A 24735-nucleotide genomic window follows, 5' to 3' on the forward strand; every position below is an offset into this window, starting at 1 on the left:
CAGCTGCGAAGATTTTGAAAATAATATAATTTTTTTATATCACATAAGGATGTTTTACAAATCCGGAAGTAAAAAAAAACTCTTTCTTAGATTAAATTATTATTTCGTTTACCGCAATGAACATTTTGTTATTATTATGTTTGTTAACAAAAAATACAAACAAACTGAATAAAATAGAAGAACATTGACGTCAAACGAATATGCATCCTCATTCATCCATATTTTTTTTTTGTGAACTCTACGTCTTTAAGTCTCAAAACTATGTGTAGTGGTCTTTCTTTAATGTATTGCATTATGACGTTTTGTGAAAAATCTGTATGTAATGGAGAAAAATTGATATATTTTCGGACTCAGCGTACAGGAATTACTGTAGAACATGTAAAAATTTCAAGACAATAAAAACCATCGCAGGCATGTGTTGTTTAAAGCGCCATAGAAAATATTAACTCTGTATTCAACGTTTCGAAAAACCTTCAACGGGTCCAATGAAAATTGGTTGGCCGAAACAACGTCAATAATTTTGGTTGTTTTATCCTCTTAACGAGCAACTTACGTTTTTTTTATTTTGACCAAGTTAATTTGTAGTTTTTTTTATTTATTTTATAAAGTCTGGAAATACGGAAATACACCAAAACTCTTTTCTATAACTATATGATAGAAGTCGAAAGTGAACCTACAAAAACAATTATGACTCATTAGTGCAATCTTTTGTACTAATGAATTTAACAGATTTAGCAAAAACTCATGAAAATCCCTTGTATGTGAGTCTGTTTATTGGAAACATTTAGGTTCACCAGTGGTTGTTTCTTTAACCACATTTTAAGCCTCAGAGGCCCCCCAGTGGCACAGTGGTATATCTGCGGACTTATACTGCTAGAAACCGGGTTTCAATACCCTTGGTGGGCAGAGCACAGATAGCCCTTTGTGTTGCTTTGTGCTTAATAACAAACAACAACAAATAAGCCTCAGAAATAGAGGGTGAAAAAAATTCTCTACGTTGTAGGTTTTCGTCAGATGGTAATACCGCCAGAATGCTTAACTGATTTCCCATCGTCAAGATTCTGCCGCAAATAGTAAACATAACTAGAGTCTCGTCGTATAGAGAAAGCCAGAAACAATGTTGAGGTGGCATCTGGTGTTAAAAATATTTTAACTTGTAATCTAGGTAAGATTTTAAAATATTAGGCATAAATAATCAGAAATGTGTAAGCATATTTTGTGTAATATTAATAATTACCTAAATAAAAGTAATATTTATGAAACTTTCTTGATTCATCTAATTGGGCATATGAAATGTCGAGTTAAAAATGTAACACCAGAAGGCTCTCCATATTTATATAAAGCTGTACAATATACCAGTTTTTGGTTTACATTTACCTAAGTAAAACATAAATATTTTTAGCTATACTTAATACTAAATGCTAGTTATGAATGACAAATGCATACATTTATAAAACACTTTTTCTATCATTAAGTTAAATGTCTAATGTGTTGCACATTGCAAAATATTTCTAACATCCTTTTATATGAATACAATTTTTACCTGTATCTCATTTTCTAAGGACAAACGATACACCAGTTGTGCCTGAATGGGGTCGTTTCAAATAATGCTTTATCAAAAACGAATATCCTTGCGTGTACTCGCAAGAATCAGCTATACGATGACTTTACAAAAACGTTTGGTATCGACAAATTTTCATTTACGTTGAGTTACAACGAGAAGAAAATAAATCAATTCTTCATTAAATGAAACAATAACAAAGTTAGAATATGCTGCAAACAACACTTGATCACACAGCAGAAATCGGGACACTGAAGGTATGGAATTTTGTTTTGGAAACTTGCAATGTCATGTAAAGCACATGCAAGCAGTAGGAACAATGTACCTGGTTTTGTTATGATTAAAATAACTTTAAAAGTTTTTTTATTTTCTTCACACATTGTTATTTTCATCGATTATAATCAAAATATTTAGTTAGGTAAATAAATTAATTTGATTTTTTTGCAAAAAAAACAACAAAAAAACACGATTAATATGATTGAATTAATCAAAACAACTCAGAATATGGAAAGCCATTTTCACCAAGTAACGCCGGGTACACTGCTAGTGTGTTATAATAGCATACAGAGGAAAAGGATGTTATTCAAGAATCATTTCTCTAAATAAGATCAAGCTGTACCTTCAGCCCTGGGGTTTAACGCGGCCTACCTTGGTGTGCTTGATCTTGAATCCGAAAGTATACGGCTAGCGAATCGTTGCCACAAAAATGCACTTCACAATTTGTGGCCGTGTGTGCACTATAATAGTTATTGGGACTACTGTGCAGCCCACCACCAGAGGGCGCCACACTTGTGTCGACCCCAGGCAGTGGGGGAGGTAGAGACGATGACGTCCACGAAGTGGCACCAGAGGACGAAATGGTATGATGTAGATCAACAGAATATTATAGTAACAAAGTCTTAAACTAATAATTTAATTTAATTCATAACTACGTGTTTACAGTTTCGCTTTAGAAATAATAATTAAATACAATTTACAAAGAGTGACAGTCTAGTTTGGCAGCCAAAGGCCAATATATCACCTGACCCCTTTTTCTCTGATATAGTTTTTTAAATGCTGATTATTGTTCACCAGGATGTCTGGGAAGATATATAGATGGATGTGGAATTCTCACCTTTGGGTAAATTCAGAAAAATTAAAAAATCCAAGATGGCCACCACCAAATCAGAAAAAATCATGGATGTCCATATCTTTGCAACTAGATATAATCATGATTAAACTGTTGTTTTATATGTTTTAAGGTATGAAAAAGCCAGTTATGATGCTAGTTTTGTGATGCTGTGTGCAGAGCTCTGCAACATCAAACATGGCATCGAAAATACAAAATTTACTTTTGTCATATGTATGAAATCAAGTGATTTCAGATTAGAATGATATGTGTCTATCAATTTGTAAGACAAACAAATCACTATATAAAATCACTAGCTTTATTACTGGAAGGCTATCTAATCACACTCATCCACATCATCATCTGACAAACATTGGGAATCTCTACTTTTTTCATTGTGACGAATGTTTTTAGCCTGGTAAGAACAGAATGATGTGCATGCATTAATATAACTTATACAGCTGCAGTATTGTGTTTTACATGGTTGTGGTGGAGTGAGTGAAGTGTCATCTTGTATGATAATTGGATTCAATACATTGGATCCATTGGCTTTAGACCATCCAAAATCTGTGGGATCTAAAGTAGGTAGAGATTTGTCCAGAGCAAGGAGCCAAACAACTGTTTGAAGATGAGCCCTGCTTACATTCTCTTGTAGTGCCTCACTAGGAGGCAATGAACAGAGCTTTGGAGCACAAGCCTTACTCCTGTCGACTTTTGACAACCACATCTTTTTTCAAGCCTCAGACATAGACCAACACTGAGGTTGACCATAGCATGACCAAATGAAACGAGTAGCTTGTTTCAAAACATCAGAGAAATTTGCATTAGTGCCCAGAAGGTCAAGTAAACAATTCTCAGTTTTTAGAACTGTTAGAGCCTCCAGCTTGTCAACACTAAAGTATGATCCTACAGCATCACAGCCTATTAGACTATGTGCAGCCAACAAATTTGGGACAACAGAGCTGTACTTCGATACAGCTGCATTTACATCAAAAACAACTCATCCTTGGATCAGAGAAACCACCAGTACTTTACATGATATATTTTTATGATAGCACAAGTGCAGCAAAGTATGTATATGTCTGTGTCATCGGCAGTCACAGAGACAGCGCCAGTCTCCACTCGTGCCACTTGCTGAATGATAATGGTATCAGCCTTCTTCTGAGTTGTCATATCATGACAGTTGGCTACATGCTTCTCACTGATTTCCTCTGGAACAAGATTGCTACCAGTGACAAACAACTTGTTTGTCTGACAATGTGTCATAATGTATTTAATAATTAGATCGATCAGTTGGACCTTGTTTCTCGTGAATGTTGAGATAACCTTCTGTGATGGTAGAACAGGTTAAATCGTAATTTGTATACTCGACTAGCTGCTTTTACTCTTTAGGCTCGTGTGGATTCTTTTGTGCTACCCTCAATGTACCTGGAAGTAAAATGATATGTGTGGATGATTTATTAATGATACTTTAACATAACTAAATACAATATATATCAAAGGCATTACCATAAGGACATTCACTGGTCAAATATTAGGTACACATCACTCTGTTTCAGATGGTTTAGAATATACCCTCGGAAGTGATCTAGATAGTCTTGTACAGTCCCAGACGATGACCACTGTACCACCCAAAGGATCGAACATCTATCAAGAAATATTACCTTGATATCTCTCTCTCTGCAATTCTCTTGGATAAAAGTAACTCTGAGAACATTTTTCAGACTCGATTTATACTTGGCATCCCTTATGTTTCCACTTTCATCGAACATTGATGTCAGAATAGGTGTAAGCTTGTGATTGAGGAGTTCATTTGTGTTGAGATCCCATGCACTTGATTGCAGGCCCATTGCTCTTCCATAGATAGTCTCTGTGTCAATGATTTTGGTTTCACCTACTTTGACAAATTTATGTGAGACTGCTATCGTAGTAAAAAGTTTGGGTATAGTGTTATTAAAGTCATCAGGCCAGATCTCTTCAAATTTCTCCATTTAGGACTTTCTAATCAATATTTTATTGTCAACGTTCACTGAAGAGTGAGCAGCAATGTTACCACTGACGACATTCACCAGTTCTGCTGAATGCTGATCTGGATCTCGCAGATCTATAATGAGCGCTAATTTGTCTTGCAAGGCTTTTCATTCGTTTGTGTCAGCAGTTATTTTTGCTGACATTTCTTCTTTGTTGTGGGCTTTTCCTACCTGCTGCTTGCTATCCTGCACAATGTTCAAATCATTGATTATGGTATGGCAAGTGTGCAAATTGTAAGCCCAAATTTGTAGACGCACAGTCTTGAGTGTTATCTTAACATTTCCACTAGATCAATACCTCATAAAGGCAGTTTCTATGACTATATTACTACAAATGTCATTAAACAGACTAGAATTGTAATGCATTGTGTATTGGCCTCTGAAGAACTTTGTGCTTACACTCTCAGTCAAGCTTTGCATTAATCTCAAGTAATGCAGGGCATAGTGTGCATAGTTTACATGTCATACTGTAAAGAAAAGAGGGATCATATCTTAAACAGCTGCCAAATGCAATGGCCAATCACCTTCTTGCTTGGCATGAGTGTACTTAAGTATTATGAAGACTAGTTTAATATAACAATCTACCCAGAGCTTTGCTGTTCCGCTTTGAGATGCAATATGTTCAATGTTTTCAGGAGATCAGCCATCTTTTCAGATGGTGTTTCACAAACAAGAGCCAAAGAAGGTTTTCTACAAGTAACCTTAGTGCTCTGACATTTTATGGATATTTCTTGCCACTCTCCATTTTGGCCACACTACCAAATGCTGAACTCAGAATTTCTTCAATTCCACACTCAGCCATAAGGACTCCAATAGAACCACGGTAATTCTTTAGCAGGTGCATTCCACCCAGTTTCAGGTAAATGTTACCAAACTTAGTCTGGATGTCCCACTGTACATACAATGCTACTCAATATAACTGGAGGTCAGCTGTGAATAGAATGTAGTTCTACTATTCCTCTGATGATATTTTTTGAACTTTCGTCGTGTCTAACAACATTGTCATTTGTGCTTTAGGCTCGTCAGTTCCCGATAATTGCACGATAATCATTGATGGAGAATGTGTTGATTTTTTGACATTCATGGACGATATATTAGTGTGGAAATTGTCAGGAAGGATTTGAACTAAACCATGTTTTGCATCTGATATGCCTTGGTGAGCGAGATCACTTGCTGCTGCTACAGCAGCTGACTTTTTGAATCAAAGCACTTCATCATAGCTGCATGTAACACAGTAATCAAACAGATGATTCAGCATTTCTCTTGAATCTCTCATTAACACATAATGTGCAATCTACAGATTTATTCCTTCTCCTTTGACAACACTTGTTACAATATTTCCAATCAATAATGCTGGCAAGGAGTTGGAGAAGTTTGGAGATATTTTAAACAACAATTCCTTTAATGTTGTTGAAACAGATTCAGCAGCCAGTTGTAGGTATATGTGGGTGTTGTATCAATATTTATTATGAGTGATTGCTTTACATTCAAGTGCCACTTGCTTGGATACTTTTCCAATACTACGAGTGATGTCATCTTCGTTATCATCTTTCAAAGTTTTGAATATCTTTGCAGTGATTGTTTAGAAGGTGATCATGCTTGCAATACCTGGCGATGATAGCACAAGAAGTTCTCCTCTGAAGTGTTTTCTTAGTTTGTCATCTAGATGAGTCCTGCCAAGTTTGGAGCATGAGTGACTTCTGTACTCTTCAAAAACTTCTATCGAATTTCACATTTGATTTCTGTTTTTACATATTGATGATATTTTCTAGTGCTGAATCAGTGTCTTCTTCGTGAGATGTAGTTTGTATTTCTTGAGACAATAAACATCTGTTTGTGAATAACTAGCTCATGCAGTCTTTGTGATACTGGCCTTTCATGGCATGAAGATCACTCAGAGCACCTTGTACTCGAACTCTCGTTTTATCTGCCAAGTGATCAGCTCGCTCATCACATTTCTCAAGCATATGAATATTGTAGGGTCTTATATCGTGCCCTGGAAGAACTGAGTTGCACAAAAAGGCAGGTTTCCATTTTTCTGGGTGATTCCTTTCCTTCTCTAGCTGGCATGGCTCTCCACAATAAAAACAGTGTTGCAAGAAATCAAATGTTTTAGTGAAACACAGAGTCGTTTGGCCGAAGGCCCTGCTTCTTCATCAGGTTTATCTACCTTCTTATATTTGATGATCTTAGTCTTTGATGTATATCTAGACACACAGTTCTTGTAGTTTCAAATTCGGATTTTGCAATAATTGCTTTTCAAGTTCTGTCCATAGACCATCACTATATGCTTTACTTGCCTCAATGAGGGCCAGTACACTGCTTGGTTCACTATTAGTAGAGCATGAAAGTTTGTCATCGCATTCACCCTCATATTTAAACATACACGATTCATCCATTTTCACCCATAATCAGAACAGACTAGTTAGTTTCCATGTGTTGTAATTCAATTTATCACATAACTGTGTCAACAATAATTTATATAATTTATTGCAATAAATAGATTAATAGAATATTTTCAATGTTTTTCTTATCGGTTACTGATACAAGTGCACATAATGATGTAGCCATCAAGTTCAATATAGCATTTATTCTGAAATAAAAACAATGGCATATTTCATTTAGGTTAACTCTTATCTAATCACGAACACAATTGTAGTCACCCTGTTGACCATTGGAAACTTTTGCTGCTTAACGAATTATTAACAAGAAAAGGTATTATAATTTGCTTGACTTTATATGAAATAACCTTAATTTACCAGTATTTGAATATCATGTATATACCACGAAAAATGATTTTTGAAAGAATATTTGGATGCCATGTTTAATTTAGCATATTTCTATACAGCATCAGAAAACTAGCATAGGAAACGCCTTCCTCATACATGCAAACATGAAAAAATGATAGTTTCATCTTGCTTATAGCTTATCTAGCTGCAAAGATATGGACATCCATGAATTTTTCCAATTTGACAGCAGCCATCTGGAATTGTTTTCAATTTTCTTAACTTGCCCTAGGGTGATAACTCCACCCCACCTGGATACTTTCACATGCATATACCGTTATGAAAAATAACTAGCATTAAACTGTATCACAGAAAACGAAGTTATGCTCTCTATGGTTGCCACACTAGTTGCGTACAACTAGATGCAGATCTCAACTTATGTTTTTGTTTTCATTAATATATATTTAATTTTACACCTGTTACTTTATATTTTTAACGTATATGGGTTTTACAAAGTCAGACAGCGTTACTATACTTACACATATGATTATTTAATGAATGTCTAGATTTAATTATGTTACAAGTAAAACCATTATTTTAAAGACAATCTTACTGTCCATAGTATTTTAACAAATCTATTGTTTCGCTTTCACAAATAAAACCCTTATTTCAACGAGACAACTAATATTACATATATATAATCCATTATTTGAATAAGGCAGTTATTAAAACCAATAATTCATTTTTATCATCCTAAAAAGGACGCTTATTTAAATATCTAAATATCATGCAGTAATTTAAAACTTACACTTTCACAAGTTTGTCTTAATGCTATCCATATAACTAGTTACTAAGAGTAATGTTCCTATAATTGGAGGATGATGAGCTTCTTGTCTAAACGTGTCAACAATTACTAGATTCAATTACATGTAAAACTATTATTGATTTAGCATAATCAAATGTTCTCGAAACAATATTTTTAACACGTTTTGTTCGCTTAATTGAAGTAATGCTTTCGTTTCTTCGAAACAAAAATTATATTTCTGTATCTTTCATTTACACTTATTAGTTTCCAAATAAACATAAGGACCTTCAATTATAAATCAAGTGATTATTTCAAAGATTTTTGGTAACCTGAATTATCTTTTCACTTAAAAATTATACAATCCATTCATACAAAACTTCAGGTGCTGTAAGCATCATAGTTTATAAATGTATTGGATTAGCTTTCCTACAAATTATGTTCATTCCAATTCATCATATAAGATTTTATATAATTTTTAGACGATAGTGAACAATTCTTGTACTTTAAAAACAAAAAAAAATAGTGTTATATATTCCAGTCTGTAATGTTAAACGTTGTTAGGAATAACAAAAATTGTCAAGTGGCCACCTTTCTCTTAACGTGCGTGCACACACACACACACACACACACATGAATTTAGTTTATAAACACAAAACAACCATACTTTACAACAATCAGCTTAGAATAATTTCTCAACATGTTACATGTATGAGATTTCATTAAACAACGAATGGTAACACTCTAGTCTATAACAAACAATCTAGTTCTATTTGAATTTTCTCCTGTTATATTTTCAAAAGTAAAATATATTTTGAAACAGTGTCATGGTAACACATAAAAGTCAGTGCATTTAACTTGTATGACATACCTTTTTGGCTATTCCCAGAGCTGGTTATTGTTATTGTCACACATATACCATACTGCTGAAAAGTTTTTGTCACACCTAATGTTTTTATAAATATTGAACGATTTAACATACAGTTTATAGATTTTGTTCTATAACTTTTAAATTTTATATCCTGAAAAGGGCACTTTTTAACATACAAACTTACTATACACATATAATGCATGTTTCACTATTTTTAATTTTAACATTTAGTTAATAAACTCTGTAGTAAATCATTTTACCAGATAATAAATGTGTCTAATTTCCATCATAGAATAGCAACACTTACCTTTTTTTCATAAATCTTTGATAACAAATATAACTGAGCTTCTACATTAGAGATGTAACTTACATCACATACGTGTTCAAAACCATCATGTCAAGAAGGAAGTACAAGGTTGAATGTATGTGTGTTTTTTCTAACTGACATCATTAACATTGAAAGCAAACGATCACCAAATGACACTCAACCTTATTGGCTCACAGCTAACGGTATGTCGACCTTTTACTAAAAAGAGAGGGGCTGATAGAATTCAAAGTTTGGTTTGGTCATTAACATTGTTGATACTGAGACTGACGACCTACGTGTTTGATATTGAAGATTGCTGACCAGCTCGATAAACTTTGTTTTCAGACAATACGCCAGGCAGGACGTTAAGTTTAGAAAAGCTTTTGACCTTTAGTGTTAGCTAAAACAGAAAACTCTTTCATTTGAAAATAGAACACTCTGTCTGACTCACGGTTTTACTGAAAGAAGAGGGTGATCAATATGGCAGAAAAAACTTTTATTACAATAAAAGTTGAACAAGTCAATTATATACATTGTCGCTATGTATTTACATTATACTTAATACTGAAAATATATGGTTCAAACTATACATAATCATGTATTTTCTTCATAAATTTAATGTTCATCATACTTTAATCAAAACTTTTCTATGTTACTTAATTTAAAAAAATCAGTAAACATAGTTCTTTCGCTTTACATACTGATACAAAACACCAAATGTGTATTCACGATATTCTATTTCTCAAAATTTGACGAGACATTTCAATAAGCATACAATTCTTGTATACTTTTTACTCAATACTTCGCCCGACATGCAACAAACGGTCACAAGTTCAGACTGTGTCAGTCGGTCTAGAATATTTTTTCAAAATGAAAACTCAGTTATATTCTACTTTTAATATCTACTTAGACATTTGTTTGTTTTGAATTTCGCAACAAAGCGACACGAGGACTATCTGCGTTAGCCGTCCCTAATTTAGCACTGTAAGACTAGAGGGAAGGCAGCTAGTCATCACCACCCACCGCCAACTCTTGGGCTACTCCTTTACCATCGAATAGTGGGATTGACCATTACATTATAACGACCTCCACGTTGAAAGGGCGAGCATGTTTGGTGTGCTACTTAGACATTAACGTGTATAAGATATGAGATTTTATTATACAAAGGATGGTAACAGAGTTAGTTGTTTCTGGGCAGTGTTGATAATTTCGGTCACAAGTTCAGTCTACAACATGCGGTCAAATTTTTATTTTTAAATAGGAACAACCTTTTGATCACGTGTTATAATTGTTTATCGATGTTTCACTGTAAAATCCCAAACTCTAGATAAGACAGTTGTCACACATATTGAAACATTTACTCACAAACAAAGAAAAAACCTGACAGTTAAATATCACATCTATTGAAAATTCAAGATACACTACCAGTTTCTATTGATATGTTGATATGTACAATCATGGCTTCCTTCTTCTCAGGATGTGATGGTCCTGAAAAGGACCTTTAAATTTCATACATTTAAACAAAATCGTTTTCTTCGTTATGTTTATGTTTTATTTTACAACAACAACAACAAATATATATATATATATATATATATGTTACCATTTCATGTCTTTTTTGAAGATGTTAGTAAAATAACAAGAGTTTTGGATTACGAAAGGTTTGGAAATAAGATGTTGCCTAACATGAACATTCAGTCAATCGTTTAGTTTTACAGAGGGAAATCAGTATACTTTTTATAAAAAGAACACATTTCTACAGATACTCATTAATGCAGAGATTAATTTAAACATAGAGTTTTAGAGTCAGTGTAACATACATAGTTTTACAACCATATAATTTTACACTCAGAAACTATGTAGCTTTACTCTGATTAGACCATATTTCCTTACAGTCAGTGCTATAAGCTTTACAGTCAATAACCACCTATTTTTACACCTAGCGACCTTCATACCGTTTAAATTATCGACATCTGTACGTTTATCGTCAATAACCACGTCATTTTACACCAAGTAGCTATATAGTTTTACGCTTATTAGCTACCCTAGCTTTACACCTTGTAACCCACGTAGTTTTATACTCAATAACTCTCATAATTTTACACTTAATAGAATACACAGATTTACACTTAGTAATCAATGTAGCTTTATAGTCAATAACTATCTTAGCTTTACACTTTGTAACTTACACAGCTTTACATTTAGTAGCCCCCGTAGCTTCACACTCAATAACTCCTATAGCTTTACACTTAGTAACTTACACAGCTTTACATTTAGTAACCCTCGTAGCTTCACACTCAATAACTCTTATAGCTTTACACCTGATAACTTACACAGCTTTACATTTAGTAACCCTCGTAGCTTCACACTCAATAACTCTTATAGCTTTACACTTAGTAACTTACACAGCTTTACATTTAGTAACCCTCGTAGCTTCACACTCAATAACTCTTATAGCTTTACACTTGATAATTTACACAGCTTTACATTTAATTACCTCCGTAGCTTCACACTCAATAACTCTCATAGCTTTACACTTAGTTACCGATGTAGCTTTATACTAAATAACTCTCATAGCTTTACACTTAGTTACCCATGTAGCTTTATACTAAATAACTCCCATAGCTTTACATTTAATAACTTACACAGTTTTACGCTTAGTAACCCACTTAGCTTTACATCCAATAACATAGCTTTACAAATCGTTACTTACGCAACTTAATTTTTTACGTTTTTTTTTAAAACGTGTTCTGTTAGCTAGATATACAAGAATTCCACAGTTGAATATTTATTAGAAACATCAGTATATTTTTGTATCCGTATTGTTTCCAAATAAATAAAGTAGCGACTTAATCTAGAAATCTGTAGCAGTAGATTTATACTGTTCTTAAAACTTTTTAAAAACTAAACACATCTTTAAAAACAGACATAATGCCTCAAATAGCACTAGAGTAGGGCTATAATATCTTATTCGTTGGCCGTTTAGATTAATAAACGTGATTGTGTTTCCTAGTTCAATGCAAATATTTCAGTTTATCCTTGACGCTTATATATTTTTGTATAATCTTATAGATATCAAACGTGTTCAGCCATAAGAATGCTTGTAAAAATGTCATGCCTTCATTCCTTTCCTTACCAGAGCCCCCCAGTGGCACAGCGGTATGTCTGCGGACTTACAACGCTAGAAACCGGGTTTCGATACCCGTGGTGGGCAGAGCACAGATAGCCTATTGTGTAGCTTTGTGCGTAATTAAAAAAAAATCCTTACCAGATCTCCTTATAAAAAAATAATAATAAAATTATTGTATAGCTTATTCATTAACATAACAAATATTTTAAATTTTATCTTCATTTTTTTAACACTTGCCACAAGATGATGCTGAAATACATACTGTGTAGAAAAACAAACTTAAAATTTTAAGATAGTTCCGTTGTGACTCTAAGAAATATCTTATAAGCCTTTAACGTATGCTGTTGTACCAAAAAACAAAGTAACAAAAATACTGAAGTTTTAATATGTTTTGTCTCAGGTTGGTGAAATGACTCCTGCGGTGGACTTGAGTGACCTCAAGCGGCGCTATTGTGGGCGACTTCAACATTCCCTCTTTTTATCCTTGCTAATGATATGTTTGTTGTATGGAGTTGGCTTCATGGTTGTCACCCAAGTCGTTTATGATCACGTAAGTTTAACCTCCCACCCAATTTGGTATCACTGCATTATCATGCAAATTCTAGACACACACAGACATATATATATATATATATAATACGAGTTCTTGCATGAAATTGACTTTTGATGGCCGTTTATTTTTAAGTAAAACTATTGATGCATTTTGAACGACTGCTTTCTTCAGATGGGTGTTGTTTTTTAAATCGTTAATTAGTGTTTAAAACTTTTAATTAAGACTAGCATCGGTTTATGTGTAGATAAAAACCAAGAAGCACACAGAAACCATTATTTTAACTCATTATGATACTTTAATATTCACTTCTTTATTCATTTTAACTTTTCTTATGCACTTTCTTCCGCTTTCTCCTGTTGTTAATTAAGCAGTTTGAATTTATATGAAAGAGGAGCTGCTAAAATTTGCATATTTGACTGAATAACATCAGTATTACCATACTTTTTATGTCATCAATATCTCACTAGGTTCTGTTTTTGTGTGTTATTGAAATTGTTGAAGTTTTCTTTCAACCTTATATGTTTATACCTTTTCCACCTTCTCTAACGCATTTGCCTATTCCTAATCCATGTTATGAACATTCCTGTAAAATTCTTCTTACTAATATTCTTATATCTTCAACAGAACTTTTGGGATGATTCTATTCGATACCTGACATTAATAACTACGCTAGGTGTCTTGTTGGTCATCTTTGTATTCCTACTTCCGATAGAAGGCGTTGCAGAGCATTTTCGTTGGCTGTTAGGGTTTTTGGTGTGGGCAGCAATGTTGGTGACGATCTCGGTGTGGTCATACGTCAGGCCCCTGCGGGGTAATACCGACAACCTTTTGCTTGTTTATCTAACAGTATTCTGTATGAACACCATGTTACCTTTGCCGAGACTACCAGCACTCATTATGTCACTTGTTACGGCGGTCTCCCAGGTGGCGCTGTCTGCAGTCTTTGCCAATTTTGAAACCGATCATCTAGGAAATCAGGTAAGTAGAAAATAAGTGTTCCTTTTATATCAATATATCTAATGTTAACCATCGAGAAACTGTAATATTTATAATTCTGTGTATCAAATATTTACAATTTCGTTTCACCAAGTAAACTTGCGTCTCTTTCAACTTAGAAATACGTACCACTGTTTTACATTTGAACACTAAAAATCGTTACACCGTTTATAAAATGCACAAAGTTTCAGACTAGATCACGCTGTGAAAGCTACTTATGATGGGATAACTTGAGAGTCAAAAAGGTCAAAGGTTAAACTTGTTCTAGAAGCCAAATTTTACAAACAAAAATATTTTAAACCTGTTTCAATAACAGATATATATATATATTAATTATCGAAACAAAGCAATCCTAACTTAATAATGAACAGCTAAAACACAATGCTTTAAATAGCCTAAGACAGGGCGTTTAGCAATTTATAGAAACAAACTTTTGAACATATGTTTGAAATTAATTCAACCTATTGTTAAATTAGTAATGTTTCTGCTTTTTATGAGTTTTAAATTGTAATACGAACATTAGAACTAAGTTCAACACCTAGTATATACTTATAAATTAAGTAATTTTTTCTAATCACTCACTGTACAAAGATTAAATTGAATGATCGTGTAAAAAAACTCTCACGTGTAACGAAGAATAAGATTACCCATGTAATTAATACCAAATATTTCCACAGTTGAACAAAAGGATTAGTAATGGAAATATTGGTAGGTGGGAAGACTCTACTGTGAGTATTTTAAGTATGATTTAGGAAATCTAAAAGCTTAAACTGCAGAACGCACTTATCGATGATAATACCGAGAAAAGAACAATTATATTATCTGGTGAAATTTAATGTGTAATAAATTAAAACTGATGTGACATTTTGGATGTCGTTCGTGCCCGTAAAGTTTTCTATAAACTAATATAGAAAATTATGAATTAACGTTTCATGTAAACTAATGAGCGAAAATTTCCCATAAATTACTGTACAAACTTTTGTAACGTCATTTCCTATAAAGGAAAAAAAAATATTCCACCGAAAGTGTAAGTAACAAACAAGACCACCAAACACTGTGTGTTTATAGATTTAAAAACCTTATGTAACGCTTAACTTCAGAACTACCGTGTAGAATTCCAAGTATTTCGTTTTACTACACAATTATTGTAACATATTTTATCATATGGCCAAGTGTAAGATTGTTTTTACGAAACGTATGTAAATCTCTTTCTCAGGAAGAATGCGTATATTCCTATTTTTCAGGAAACATATGTATATCCCCTTTTTCAGAAAGTATATGTATACCCCTTGTACTCTCCTATGAAGAATGCGTATATTCCTATTTTTCAGGAAACATATGTATATCCCCATTTTCAGAAAGTATATGTATACCCCTTGTACTCTCCTATGAAGAATGCGTATATACCTTTTTTTCAGGAAACATATGTATATCCCCATTTTCAGAAATTATATGTATACCCATTGTCCTCAGAAAACACACGCATACCTCTCTCCTTTGAAGAATGCGTATATACCTCTTGTCCCCAGGAAATGTATACATATCCCTTACTCAGAAAGAATATGTACACTTCCTCAAATGTACCATTTTTCTCTCGTTCTACAGCCAATTAATGAATCTGTAAAAACAAGAAAGTTAATTTCATGAATGCTGTGGTATTTTAAGGGTATAAATCTATACTATATATGTCTAAACTTGAATACAGCTTAAAACAAAAACCCTCTGTACTTTATGAAGTAAGGCTTGATTGAAAGGCTGGAAATAAGACAATTATAAGAAGAAAAAAATCTCATTATTTTCAGTGAATCACCAGAAAACATTTCTTTCTTGGTGTTCTGTATGTTTATCAGAAATGTTTTATTACAAATAATCAGCGTTTTCAACTGGTACTTTTTGTATTCAAACACGAAGTCTAATCGTATCACACACACTTTCAACAGGGCGGCAGATAATTGCTGAAAAGGTTCTTGTCTAAAAGTTTTGATAAGGTTTCAAATTACAAGAGCACGATTTCAATTACACTTATACCTGCTACCGTTGAATCTTCGACAGTATTAGTATTGTTAACCATATAACATGTCTCGTTTGTTACTTTTATAGATAGTCTGTCAACTACTTCAACTGATTACCTGAGAAAACCTGAAACTGAATAAAAAGCCTCGTCCGCCACGCTTCCTTCAGAAAGACATTATACCTGCTACCGTTGAATCTTCGACAGTATTAGTATTGTTAACCATATAACATGTCTCGTTTGTTACTTTTATAGATAGTCTGTCAACTACTTCAACTGATTACCTGAGAAAACCTGAAACTGAATAAAAAGCCTCGTCCGCCACGCTTCCTTCAGAAAGACATGAGTCTGTTTTGTTTTATTCTCGGATATACGAATAGGCTACGCAGGGCCTATCTGAGCTAGCCGTCCCGAATTTTGAATGGATAGATCAGACTAGTGGTTTCCAAACTATTTTGGTCTGAGGCTCCATTGATGTGAATTAAAAAGTTTGAGGCCCCCAAACCTATGAAAATGCTTTAAAATGTGATTTTAAAATGTCCCTCCCCCGCTACTTTAGCATGGTGATTGAAAAACAGTGCCGCAGTAAAAACAATAATATCTCCTTTAAATATATTGTATCATTTAATTAATTCAACATAATTTTTATCAGCTAATCGTTTATTTAAAATTAAAATTAATTCAGTATATCTGTTTTTATCCCATTTTGCCCCCCCCCCCAGAAAAAGCTTACGATTTATTTTAAAATTTTTGCAGCTACGGGACGCGAACACTGAACACGCACGGCCCAGTGTAATAAAAACACAAAAATATGAGTGTAATTTATTTCAACAGAAACTACAAGAATACTACAGAACGTGGATTAGTTGAGAACGAATGTTCAGATATTTAATGTTTCATCTCAATTATTTCTTTTTCAAAAAAGCTCATTATACCTCCCACAAATATGCATTGAGTGTGTGTTTTTCTTATAGCAAAGCCACATCCGGCTACCTTCTGTGTCTATCGAGGGGAATCGAACCCCTGACTTTAGCATTGTAAATCCGAAGACTTACCGCTGTCCCACCAGAGGACCTCTCATTGAGCAGAATACCTTCTCGGAAGTGACCCATAAAATAGATAAAATGCAGTTAGATTAGCACTATTATATTATATGTACATAAATATACGTATATTGTTCTATTTTTATTGTTAGCAGCTAGATGCAACGTCGAAAACTTTGTTTCGCATTTAATTATATGTAATGGTGTTTTATGTAATTTATTAAGCCTCACTAAGATTAAAGGTTTAGAGAAGTTATAGATTACAAACATCATTTACAGTGCAGTTTTACTCTAGCGTTTTCCTTTTGTTGTTTTCTTTTTACTATAAGTAGGTTAAAAGAATCTCACTATAAGTTTTGTTATATATGTATATTGTGCCTTAATATGGTAAATATGAAAATACACGACACTCCACATATGATTTTAATAGAGTCTGACACTGCTAAGGCTACCATCGCCTTAATATGGTAAATATGAAAATACCCGACACTCCACATATGATTTTAATAGAGTCTGACACTGCTAAGGCCTACCATGGCCTTAATATGGTAAATATGAAAATACCCGACACTCCACATATGATTTTAATAAAGCCTAACACTGCTAAGGCCTACCATCGCCTTAATATGGTAAATATGAAAATACCCAACACTCCACATATGATTTTAATAGAGCCTGACACTGCTAAGGCTACCATCGCCGCCAACTAATCTTCGAATATTTCCATCATTTAAACGTTCATCGCTGATCTCTGTTGATATTATATATTGTTTCCATTTGATCTAAGTATAAATAGGACTAGGGTTTATTTTTAGAGTAAGTAGAGCGGTATATTCATTCTTTTTTTCAATCTGGATAGAATTACGAATTAGAGTTAGGTTTTAGGCTATGTTTACGGTTAATATATTAATATATTGTTTTAGTTTTACTTACGTCTATACAGAGATTAGGGTTTAGGTTAGTTTTAATAAAAATATCCGAGTGAAAGCAAAAAAAAAAAGTATAATATTATGTTAACTACTCTGTGTTTGTTATGTCCACTGCCGACGAGTCCTTTCGTATAATATCAGGATTCTTCAAGTTTAAAGTCAATAGATTGGTAGATAATTTCCGTTTTACCTAAGCCTAGAAACGGTTAAGGTCAATAGCTCAGTATAATGATTCTGTTTTACTTAAATCTAGAAGGAATTAGGGTTTAGGTTAAATCTAGGGTCAGTATATATCAGTATATTGTTTCAGTTTTAGCTGAACATGGACTGAGATTAGGGTTTAGATTATTATCAAAACAACTGAGTGAAAACACTATTTCTGCTATATCCAATGCCGACTAGACCTTTCGCTCAATACAAGGTCTCTTCATGTTTAGGATCAACAGGTCGGTATCTTGTTTACGTCTTACCTAATTCAGGATAGTATCATGTTTCAGATTATGTTTAGGATCACTAGATCATTTGATTTACCTGCGTTTAGATAGGGCTGGGAGATTTAGCTTCAATAAATACGATGACATTTTTGACAATTAAAAGTCCATGGGAGAGTTTTCATTCTAGAAGTTGCCTCATTGAAACATGAAGGAAAGCTGAGTGCTAAAGTTAATTGAAAAAATGTCAAACTCTTATTCAGTATAAAGACGTGTGTTTATTTACAAACCACACCCAAACTGAGGAGGGTGACGATTTGTTTATGTACTGTTTTAAAAATCATGATTTGTTTGTTTGTTTCAAGTTAAGCACAAAGCTACACAAAGGGCTATCTGTGCTCTGTTCACCATGAGTATCGAAACCCTGTTTGTAGCATTGTAAGTCCGCAAACATACCGGTGTGCATTACTTATTTAACTCTCTTATTTAGTAACATGGATGGCTGGCAGAGAATATTTTATATAGGCCCAATTTATAGAAGAACAAAGTTCAAGTTGACATTGTGGGTGTCAAAACTTTGAAGTGTAAAGTTCCTAGCGAAAACTGAAAATCTAGCACGTGTGAACTATAATTATTATTATCTAACTAAGACTTACGAGAATGCCAAAGCTATTATAACATACATAAAAGTTTTATTAAGATGCCCAAGATGACAATATGTCGTACTTCGTGCCGAGTGTGGACCAGTAGTTAGCATACCGCACTGTAAATCTGAAGTTGGGGGTCCGCTCCCCGTTAACGCCAAAAATAAACAGTTGCATTCCATACATTGGGGCCGTGAGTGTGTTAGAAGAAAGACGGTCAAATCCCATTATTTGTTAGCCCTAGAATTATCAGTGGATGCTGTTGATTAGCCGTCTTCCCTCTAATTTATCACTCAGAATTAGGGACGACTAGTGTGTAATTCAACAAAAAAATAAAAATACTGTACTTTATTATAAACGACTTGTGTGCTTCAGTATAATACCATATCATCATTAGAAAAAACAATATAGAAAATAAGCCTTTAATCAGCTCCATTGATGCTTTATTCAATTTTTACTAAACCAATTTCGCCCCAAAGGCTTTCAATATATACACCCCCTCTCTCTCCCCATCACGTGCTATTTCAGACGTTGATTAATTCATTCACAAAAACCGGGAAAGTGATTAGTTTCGCGTCAATTGATCACATAACAGACTAATTATGTTAGCAGCAAATTAAAGACGTTACTCGCGTTGACTTTCAACAAGAAGTTAAATTAGTATATAGAGGCTGATGTGAAACGAAAAGAAAGGGACGTCTGTTTTCTAAACATTTCTACTAGAAATAAATGTAACCCCCATAAATCATATGACATAAAATATTTTATGCAAACGTTTAAAGATCATTATTGTTTATCTTTTTCTTCTTTTAAGTGGAAGATTAAAAATGAGCCATTAACGAAATTTGTGATGTGATCATTAGATTGAAACACCAGGAGTGCTCCCCTTTTCTTTTACATTTTGTTTTGTAGAATAAGCAAGGTACTTTTAGAGCAACAACAAAAAAGGTTTATGTGATTAGAAAATGTTATTTTACCGTGCTCTGAATGTAGTTAACGAACTATGGCTTACCGTACGTAAGTCAAACGATTATTACCATAACTGCCTTGTAAAGTATTATCTAACGTTTAATGCTCGTTGATCAAATTGCAGTATTTATACGGACCTAACATGGTCTGGTGGTTAGGGCAATCGACTCATAAAGATCATTATTGTTTATCTTTTTCTTCTTTTAAGTGGAAGATTAAAAAATGAGCCATTAACGAAATCTGTGATGTGATCATTAGATTGAAGCACCAGCAGTGCTTCCCTTTTCTTTTACATTTTTGTTTTGTAGAATAAGCAAGGTACTTTTAGAGTAACAACAAAAAAGGTTTATGTGATTAGAAAATGTTATTTTACCACGCCCTGAATGTAGTTAACGAACTATGGCTTACCATACGTAAGTCAAACGATTATTACCATAACTGCCTTGTAAAGTATTATCTAACGTTTAATGCTCGTTGATCAAATTGCAGTATTTATACGGACCTAACATGGCCTGATGGTTAGGGCAATCGACTCACAATCTGCTGGATGTGGATTCGAATCCCGTCACAGTACATGCTTGTCCTTTCAGCCGTGGAGGCGTTATAACGTGGTGGTCAATCCTTCTTTTTTGCTGACAAATAGTAGTCCAAGAGTAGGTGGTGGGTGGTGTTGACCAATTGCATTCGCTCTAGTCTATCACTTCTAAATTAAATTATAGCCCTCGAGTAACTTTGTGTGAAATTCTACAGTTTGTTTGTTTGTAGTTAAGCACAAAGCTACACAATGAGCCATCTGTGCTCTGCCCACCACGGGTATCGAAACTCGGATTCTAGCGTTGTAAGTCCGCAGACATACCGCTGTGCCCTGGGGGCAAATTCAACAGACAAACGAACATTACTATTATATTTTCACTTTTAATGGCGTTGATTGAAGCGCCACCTAGTAGTCTGATACATCTTAAATGGTTAATTGGCTACTAAATATAATACTAGTGATTCCGTGACAATGGCATGTCTTATATTACTAAAACATTATATTTAATTCTAGCTCTTCAGTTGATCCAGTGCATAGTGTGAGGCTCCCAGACAACGCTGATACAGTATGGGGAAGCTTTATCTTCAGCAACTATGTCCACAATGACAAATAAATCTTATTAATTAATGTAAGGTTTGTATTTTATTATAAATTCGACTGTATTCCTCTCCCCCATCCCAAACGCAGTGGCTCAGCTGTAAGCTTGAAAGCTTAATATGCTGAAACTCGAGGTTCCGTTTCTGCGTTTGGTATAGTGCAAGTAGCCCATTGTTCATTATTGCCTTTAAATGTAAACAAGTAATTTCTCCCATGAAATAATCGTTATAATAAGGTGACTGAACTGTACTCCAAACTATTGGAACACAGTTTTTGAACATGCTTATTTACATGAAAGTATATGGATGATGAATTGAGACCAACAACATGCAGTCTGAAATATCCAGGTTAGTCTTGAATTATAAATTTCTTAGATTCATTTCAACTAGATTTGGACATATGTTGTTGTCTTCAATTTTTATTACCACTTTCACTCTCTGTTTAATGATTGACCACCTCAAGACGACTTAAAATATCCAAACTTAATCACGAAGGAAAGCTTCAAACAGAAATCTTTAAACCATATAGATCAAACAAAGGGAATTGTTTATAATGGAGGAAAGCTTCAAACAGAAACCTTTAAACCATATCGATCAAACAAAGAGAATTGTTTATCATGGAGGAAAGCTTCAAACAGAAACCTTTAAACCATATAGAACAAACAAAGGGAATTGTTTATCATGGAGGAAAGCTTCAAACAGAAACCTTTAAACCATATAGATCAAACAAAGAGAATTGTTTATCCGCTCTTTATGCTTACATGGATTGTACTGTAAATTACGATGACAAAATATTTAATGCAATGAAATCTGTTTTACTACAGACCCACATGCTGGAAATTTGTTATTGTTAACTGAATGACATCTTATGTCCGTAACTTCAGTATTGGAGGGCAATCAGTTAGTAGCACCCATCGCCTATCCAATGTTTATATTTTTAACGTAATAACGAGGTTGACTGTCACAATTATAGCACATTAGAGCTCAAAGTGCGGAGCGTGTTCTGTGGCATATCGTGTCTCGAACCTTTGACCTTTCGATCAGCAGTCAATAACGTTAACTACTAGGGCATGTTCGTCCTAGCCAGGTTTTTAAAAGTTCCATATCTTAGATATGGATATATTATGAGTTTGTCTGTCATGAATCGAAAACTATTCGTTAAATCTAGGAGCTAATTTTTTTAATGCTGTTCTAATGTCCTAGTGGATATTGCACGAAACTGAAAAACTGCATATTATACAACCAGATAGCATCCCATAATCAAGTAAACGAATAAAATGTACATGCCTCACAACGTATTAGCTTTGTAAAGGTTGTTCTGACAAAAATGTAAACAGAAATTCACTTAACGTCGAAATTTGATTCATTTTAAGTTTTGACATACCAGACCAAAGGATTTCGTTTGTGAAGAGTGAAATGGAAAAATAACTTACCAACTGAATCATCAAGGCTTAACAAAATGTAGTAACAATTCACAAATGATGTCAAGTAAATGATATCAGTCATGCGGAGTCTTCAATGAAAATGAAAGGGCTTTTCACAGTAAAAAGTCACGTTGAATCAAAATTAGATAAAACACAAACAAGAAACCCGATAACTTGAGTGTGTTCGGAAGGTAGACCTTTCTTGTTTAATTTTGAACTAGGATGAGTTTTTGAGTCAGAGATTATTGATTTCATTGAACTATCAATGGCGTCGGGCTGAAGTGTTTCTTAGAGATATTTTAAACAGGAAAAATTTAACCTTGAGATTAATATTTCTAGCCTTTACTTAATATATGTGTAAGTTATTAATTCTGTAGAAGAAGGTTCTTTTTTTTCTCAGATATTCTCGCATAGCTATACACAACGGTTACCTATGTTAATCGTCTTTAATTTGGGGCTGATAGACTAGAGGGGAAGGCAGCTAGTCAACACCACTCGCCGCCAACTCTAGGTCTACTCTAATTGAATCGTGAAATGTATTTTTTTGCGGCAATGGGACGTGAACCATGGATCCACGGGTCCACAGCCCAGCACACTAAAGACTAGGTCATGCCCTGCCCTATTTTGTTGAGTCCAATTGAGTGTTTGTTTGTTTGTTTTGGAATTTCGCGCAAAGCTACACGAGGGCTATCTGCGCTAGCCGTCCCTAATTTAGCAGTGTAAGACTAGAGGGAAGGCAGCTAGTCATCACCACCCACCGCCAACTCTTGGGCTACTCTTTTACCAACGAATAGTGGGATTGACCATCACATTATAACGCCCCCACGGCTGAAAGGGCGAGCATGTTTGGTGGGATGCGGATTCGAACCCGCGACCTTCAGATTGTGAGTCGAACGCCTTATCCACCTGGCCATGCCGGGCACCCAATTGAGAGTCAGAGACGTTTAGACTCATTATGTTCGTGCAATAAAAATGAAGTTATTGCACTACTTTGCCTCCCAGTGGCACAGCGGTATGTCTGCGAACTTACAACGCTAAAATCCAGGTTTCGATACCCGTGGTGGCCAGAGCACAGATAGCCTACTGTGTAGCTTTGTGCTTAATTTCTAACACAAACCTTTCAGTACAAAAATATTCTTGTCAGAGACATAGGACTCTGACCAACTCTTACAGAAGGACAAATATACAAAGTTACCTATTAATGATAAAAAAAAAGTCGAACAGTATTTATTATAAGGAAACTAATCTAAAAGCATGAAAAACTCGTAGTAAGAGAGAAAGAGAAGGAAGAAAATCAATACTTTCTCTTAAAAAATATCCAAATATCCTCCTAGATGGAGGAAACATGCTTACGGTAGAATCGTTTTAAGGGGAAATATATCAAATTTTCTGGTTAGCTGAGCTCCAGAAAGAAAAGAGTGGGTGGTAATCCTAGCTTTGTCAAGTTTTGTTGACGTTGAATATTTTTGTTAGCGGTCTTTGATCTGTAGGATTGTAAGGCTTGTATTATTGACTGGGGATTATCTATTAATAAAACAAAACTGCGTATAAAACATCGAAGAAAAAAAGAAGCGAGGAAGGAATTCTGAAACATACGTGTCTCAAACTAGTGTCGTTTATTTTCTTGGCAGTGTCTCTCTGTTTGACCACAACCCACTAATATTGCTGATTACACAGGGAATCAAAGGGGATTTTGACGCAATTTGTGTTCTGGTTCGTTCTAGCTCTGAAGCTTAATATGTAAATTTGAATGAACATCTGGTACGGACATGTTCATCCTTGATGTCACTTTATGAGAACGGATATCAAATATGATATAATTCTTCTCAGCATTTCGTTATCTCTGAATTATTTTTAACAAAGTTTGATAGTAGATGAATTGGTAACCTTATTGCAACTCTATTTAACATTTGTAACTTATCCTATACGTGATATTATAACCTCACATAAGTTTGAAAAATCGTAATAACTCAAAGAAACCTGGCAGCTTGTCTCCCAAAATAAAGACATTATCAATATGTTTTAAAATTTTTATCTCTAGAATAAAATTTTTTTTTTCTGGATGACTG

The 24735-nt window shown here is 34.1% G+C and overlaps 1 protein-coding gene across 1 annotated transcript in view; it reads left to right on the forward strand.

Annotated features, from left to right (window-relative positions):
• Positions 1–24735, forward strand: part of LOC106465222 (adenylate cyclase type 2-like) — a gene marked incomplete at its 3' end in the record, with an annotated part of 160955 nt that overhangs the window by 41673 nt on the left and 94547 nt on the right. The window contains exons 3-4 of the mRNA XM_022393078.1: positions 12936–13085; positions 13713–14066. Coding sequence (XP_022248786.1) covers positions 12936–13085; positions 13713–14066 — 504 coding nt within the window. The remainder of the gene's footprint in view (positions 1–12935; positions 13086–13712; positions 14067–24735) is intronic.

The sequence above is a fragment of the Limulus polyphemus genome, unplaced genomic scaffold (assembly GCF_000517525.1).
Source record: "Limulus polyphemus unplaced genomic scaffold, Limulus_polyphemus-2.1.2 Scaffold1874, whole genome shotgun sequence".
Classification (NCBI taxonomy): domain Eukaryota; kingdom Metazoa; phylum Arthropoda; class Merostomata; order Xiphosura; family Limulidae; genus Limulus; species Limulus polyphemus.